General features: G+C 46.1%; 1 protein-coding gene across 1 annotated transcript; it reads right to left on the bottom strand.

Moving 5' to 3' along the window:
- Nucleotides 1–806: 806 nt before the first annotated feature.
- asb14a (ankyrin repeat and SOCS box containing 14a) lies at nucleotides 807–6283 on the bottom strand (the record flags this gene model as incomplete). Its single annotated transcript, XM_080545840.1, has 8 exons — nucleotides 807–1030; nucleotides 2241–2394; nucleotides 3428–3971; nucleotides 4166–4337; nucleotides 4970–5215; nucleotides 5434–5592; nucleotides 5840–5971; nucleotides 6226–6283. The coding sequence occupies 8 exons, from the start codon at nucleotides 6281–6283 to the stop codon at nucleotides 807–809; spliced, it is 1689 nt and encodes a 562-aa protein (XP_080401966.1).
- Nucleotides 6284–6495: the final 212 nt, after the last annotated feature.

Consider the following 6495-nt stretch of genomic DNA (forward strand, 5'->3'; position numbering starts at 1 on the left):
CACGTACAGCTCAAAACTTTGCTTGAAAGCTTTCCAGTTCTCGTGGACATTTCCACTTAACTTCAACTCGTCCGGCGACCGAATGTTATTCATCTTTGTAGGCTAGTGTCACCCCACTCCTGGTACCATGTATCAATGTGCACACACACACTTGGTCGCCATTCATCAAACTGCTTTATTGGTCACGTTGTACATTCAACATGCAGTAGCTGGTATAGCGCCCCTACAGGCCACTATCGGTACAACATGTAGGCTCGAGTATATCCGCTTATACATTTGACAAAATGGAGAAAGTCAGCTTGAAAAAGAGCAATATCTATTTACAGACATTATTGTTAAGCAAGTAGGTCCTATCAGTGAGTCAAAAAGAACAATCTAGACTATGAATGCACATTTCTAACAACAACTCAAGTCACTTTTTGTCTTATTGTTTTATATTATTTGATATTCTATACTGTGTTGTATTGTTATTACTCTATGTTAGTCCTATCCTCGTATTTCACTGAAACTGTGGAGAAGTAGCTCATATTAAGCACGTCATTGTATGTTTACTGCTTTATCCTGTCCATAACATACAATGACATGCTTATTTATCAATAATAATGATAAATAAACTTATGATGCTCAGATTTGTGTATGAAGCAGGTGCCTGGTTGCCTAGTACAGACTTTATCTGTGCTTACAGTTGACAATGTGTTTCATTGTGTTGATTTAAACATACATACGTCGACCAAGGACATATTCTTATTTGCAGCAACAACCTGGGGAAGAATTCCAGTCAGAGGAGAGAGGATGAATGAGACCCTTTAGAAACTTGGGGTGCTGGGGTCTGCTTTTGGCGGGACATCCATTGTCATTGCCCCCCCATTCTTCCTCTGGCTGTAGAGGTCATACTCCCTGTACAGGATGTAGTCTTTGAGTCGGTCAGGTAGGTGGAGGAAGGTCATGAACACAGGCGCCCTCAGACGGAGGTGGCCCATGCAGCTCCTGATCTGCAGACGGCTGAGGTGCTGCAGGGAACGCACGTTCTCTGTGGAGGAGAGGACATTAGAGGAAACTAGAATATGGTTTGTACAGTAGCGTTTACCTAGAAACACATCTGACCTGTTTTTCCATGTAATGCACGTTGCAGCTTGTAATAGTTGAATAGTTTGTAGATGGTATAGTTGATGGTTACATCTAGAAACCTTCTAGGGTTTTAGGTTCCAGCAGTAACCTCTTAAGCCGGACTGGTTTAATTTGATTATTAATTTGATTATAGTTTACTTTATCTCCTTGTCATGTGTAGTATGTTATTCTGGACTATGATCTGATCATATTCACACAAAACTTATCAACTGGCATCCTGCTTTTGCATCTGATCATCCTATTTCTCATGTTAGAAGTAGTTTAGTTTGGGTCTGTTTTTTAGAAATGTGTCTAATAGGGCAGACAGTTAAGTCATTCAGTGCAGAGGGTGCATAAAGTTGCCCTAATTGTCAACAATCTAGAGAGCCAAGGGTGACTGCATTCACCAAAAATGCATAAATTATAATGCATCCTTTAGTAGCCAATCAAAGTGTTGTTGCTAGGTAATCACCACAAAAAACATTTGGCACCAGTGCCGGTCCAAGGCATAAACGGACTAAGCGGTCACTTAGGGCCACAACCACTAGAGGAGGCCACACTTAAAAATAAATAAATATATATAGGACTGATTAATAAAGGATGCATTGGACAGCTATAGTTTCTACAGTAGCCTGTTGTTTTGTTGTTAACATAGTTCACAATTTTGTAGTTACACTTTATTTATTTACACTTTATACTATAATCAATTTGCACTCATATTGATTATTCATTGATCATTTATTTGTCAAAATATTTTAGTTTTTCATTGGTTATTATTCATTTGTTTATTTATTTATTTCATTTGTTTATTATTCATGTCTTTAGTTATAGACATAGTCAACACACCCCTTCACTTGTTCCACATTTTGTTGTGTTATAGACTCAACAAAGTCTGGGGGGGGGGGGCACATAAAAAATCTTGCTTAAGGCCGCAAAAGTTCTAGGGCCGGCCCTGTTTGGCACCGTAGGTGGTGAGTGTTGCAGAATTCTTTGTCAGTTGGTGAGCTAATGCTGTTGGTGAGTTAATGCTGTTGGTGAGTTAATGCTGTTGGTGAGTTAATGCTGTTGGTGAGTTAATGCTGTTGGTGAGTTAATGCTGTTGGTGAGTTAATGCTGTCCGCCTCTCCACTGACCTTGAACCCTACAGATGTCAGGCCACTCCTCCTGCTCCATCAGGGCGGCCTTCAGCTTGGAGCAGAAGGAGACGTGATCCACGTAGTCCAGCATGATGCGTACCATCCGTCCAGATATCCCCTTCAACCAGCTCACTGTAATCACCTCACAGAACTGGGACAAGAAGCATATCAAAGCTTTTTTTCCATGAAAAATCCCCCAACAAAAGGAACATTGACTCCCAGTATCAGTGTACCCTCCCCCATACCTCTACTGGCTGCACACTCACCACTTCACTACTGCTTGCTTGCACATACCATATTTATTGGTCTCTAATTATTACATATATGTAACATACCTCAAGACCTATTGCCTATACATATCATACTGTACATATATCATAACTGTACATATCATATTGACATTTATCTCATGTATATTCACTTATTATATTCATTTATTTATACTCTCTGTAATGCCTTATACTGTAATACCATGCACTGTCTTCAATGTCATGTCTTTTGCATTATGGCACTATTTACACTATCTGGTTAGATGCCAAACTACATTTTGTCTCTGTACTTGTATTCTTGACAATGAAGTTGAATCTAATCTAATCTGTTTTGCGATATCATGTGATACAAGGCCTATGCCTTAGAGCAGTGGTTCTCAACCCTCTCCTCGGGGACCACCAGCCGTTCCACATATTTGATCTGTTCCACCACCAGCACACCTGATTCAACTAATCAAGTACAAACCATAATTGCTTTGCACTTGCTTAGTTGAATCAGGTGTGCTGGTGGTGGAACAGATCAAATATGTGGAACGGCTGGTGGTCCCCGAGGAGTGGTTTGAGAACCACTGCCTTAGAGGCCCATATACAGTATACTGTATGTAAGACTCCTAGCAGGGGAGGCTGGTAGAGGTAGACATCGGAGGACAGGCTCATTGCAATGTATGCAATGGAATAAGGAATGGTATCAAACACCTGTCTTCTCCATCATGCCGTATTCCGTTCCATGCATTACAATGAGCCCGTCCTCCGATTTCTACCTCCACCAGCCTCCCCTGGCCTCTAGAAGCCCACGCCTTCGTCTCTCCAACTCTACAGTCATCACCAATGTACAAACAAACAGTGAGATAAAACATATCCAGTTGATCAGTGGTATAAAACCACACGTGTCTCGTCTAGCGTGTCCCGTCCTACCATGGTGTCCTTGATGACCGTGTCGCTCCAGCCCTCGAAGTCGTCCGGCACGTGGGAGCCATCGCCGTACGGGCAGTCGAAACAGAGCCTGACGTCGTAACCATAGTTACACAGCATCCTCAGCACCACCTCGTCCCTCAGCGCGTACTGCAGGGCCGAGGGGAAGTGGGTGGTGTTGACGCGGCAGAAGTAGTTGGCGTTGGCGCCGTACCGCAGGAGCACGTCGATCAGCTCGTATTTGCCTATCCGCAGGGCCAGCTGGAGGCATTTCACCGGGTCCTGGTTGGGCATGGCGCCGGCCTCCAGCAGCACCTTGACGGAGGGCAGGTCGTCGTTGGAGACGGCGAAGTACAGGGCCGAGCGGCGTTCGTCGTCGTAGTTCTTGCGTACGCTGGGGTGCAGCATGTAGTTCGCCGTGTAGCCTCTTTCCAGAAGGATCTGGAGACACTCGGTGTGGCCGCCCGCCGCGGCCGAATGGAGGGGGCTCATGCCGCTCTCGTGGATGGCGTCCATGGTGGTCATCATGATCATGATCTTCAGGGCTCTGGAGGGGAGGAGGAGCAGATCACACGGGGCACTGGGGAGAGAAGACACTATGGAGATACTCTGAGATGTGAGCAACGGTATCAAACGCGTGTGTCCCCGTGTTCCCTGTCCGGATCCATGCATTACAATGAGCCTGTCCTCTCCGATTTCTACCTCCACCAGCCTCCCCTGGACCGTGCTGTGCCCCCCTACCGTTTATGCCCCCTATGTGCCACCCTGTGGATGGGCAGGTGGCCAGAGTGTTTGGGTACGTTGGCGTCGGCTCCGAACTCCAGCAGCAGGGTGATGATCTCAGGGTTTCCTGATGCGCACGCCTCGTGCAGGATAGAGGCTCCGTCCAAGGCCTGGGACTCTACGTTAGCCCCTGACAGAGACCAGAACCAACCACACACATGGGGGGTTGAAACCATTACATATCAAACCACACACATGGGGGGGTTGAAACCATTACATATCAAAGCACTGACTATATCGAAGCACTCCCTAAACTATATCAAAGCACTCCTTAAAGCTCCAATCATTCAAGAACTATACTTAAACCCAAACTGGTTCTCTATCAAATTATTAAGAGAAGCTTATCCTCTATTTACAAATGGCCTGTTTTGCCTTCATACAGTACCACCACCCATATGGGTGTTACGTAATGTCATATAGTTTGATTTGCATGACTTTGATGTGGTGCCTCAGGTCCCTGCTGCCCTCAGAAAGTGGGCCTTTTATTTCTGGGTTCAAATCCCAGCTGGGAACACCACCACTGGTGTGCCGTTGAGTAAGGCACTTAGCCCTAAATTACTCCAGGGAGACTGTCCCTGTAATCTCTAAAAGTCGCTTTGGATAAATCTGCTAAATGGTTAAAATGTAATTAAAAGAAGTAGAAGCCGCACACTCAAGTTCCAGATGCAACAAATTGTGGTTTAATAGGACAACGGTTTCGGATGTAGCCTTTGTCAAGTGTTTAAGACTTGACAAAGGCTACGGTTGACTGTGTCAACGTACCGAACTTGATCAGGGCTTTGATCACATCCATGTGTCCACCCTGCGCAGCCAGAGCCAGGGGCGAGATGCCGTCCACGCTCGGGGGGTCTGGGTCGGCACGGGCCTTCAGCAGCAGCGCCACCAAGTCCAGTAGGCCCAGACGAGCCGCCTCGTGGAGGGCGGTCCTACTGCGGCACCCCTCCTGGTGGACGTCACAGTGGAACTTCAGCAGGAGCTTGGCCATGTCCTTCTGGTTGTTTCTGATCGCTGCAGAGGGGGAGCAGAGAGGAGAAGTGAAGTGAACGTCATTTGTGTACTGTATATATCTGGCAGGGGAGGCTGGTGGAGGTAGAAATCGGGCTCAAATCGGGCATGGAATGGAATGAGGAATGGTATCAAACACGTGTGTTTGCAGAAATGCCCTAAAAAAACATTTCTTAAAAGAAATTCAGAAGCATCAAAATGACTTCTAAAAAGCAGTCAACCTATCACCAGTGGCGAGTCCTCCTCGTTGTCCTGGCTGTCTGGACAGCTGCCGTTCTGGAGCAGGAAGGAGGCGTTCTTCAGCAGACCCTGCTCCACGGCCAGGAACAGGCCCGTCTTCCCCTGCAGCGTGCGGCATTGCTGGGCAGTCTGACTGGATGCTGAGGCGATATCAAGTCGAACCCAATCAAATAAAACGTAATTTAATAAAGCGATTTTTGGATTAACCCCTAAGAGAAATTTGATTTAAATACATTTCATTGTTGTTTTTGTTGAAAGCATCTTGTCAAAAGTGACTTTGCTAGAATAGTATGTATTATGGATTTTGTATGGATTATGTATTATGTCATTACTGGCACCTGTGTGTATAGGGATGTGTAACCATGGTCCTGCTACAGACAGACACACCTGAAAAGGTGACTTGTAGAATAGTTTGGTTCTTCTGACTGGCGGCCTCGTGCAGGGCGACCCAGCCTCTGCTGTCCGGTACAGAGAAGGCCTCCTGGGACACTGCCAGCTCACGGAGAGCTGCCTCGTCACCTGGCAACCACCAAGGACATCAGACACCACAGCGGAGAGAGAGAGGACATGTGGAGGAAGTCATTCTGTTGCATAACTAACTAATACACATACTCATACATTCAGGTCCTCTGCTAAGTTGGTTGAGCATTGCACTAACAACGCTTTAGGTTGTAGATTCAATTCCCAACTGGGACCATTTATACTGAGAAATGTATGCACTCGCTGTAAGTTCCTTTGGATAACAGCATCAGCTAAACGGTGTATATACTCACCCTTTCTTATAGCAGTAAAGATCTGCTTGTTACACTCCAGCAGACTCTGCTCAATCATGTACTGAGTGTCTGCATCCTCATCCTCATCCTCGTCCTCATCCTCATCCTCCTCATCCTCCTCCTCATCCTCCTCCTCCTCCTCATCCTCCTCAGACCCTTCAAACACTTCCTGGTCAAGGTTCATGTTCAAGCCGGGTTGGGACTCTTCCCAGTGGTGCCGCCAGTCCAACGTTTGTTTCCTGCCTGGGTAAAGAAGGAAGGATAAGGAAG

The sequence above is a fragment of the Nansenia antarctica genome (assembly GCF_963989245.1).
Source record: "Nansenia antarctica genome assembly, chromosome: 15".
Classification (NCBI taxonomy): domain Eukaryota; kingdom Metazoa; phylum Chordata; class Actinopteri; order Argentiniformes; family Microstomatidae; genus Nansenia; species Nansenia antarctica.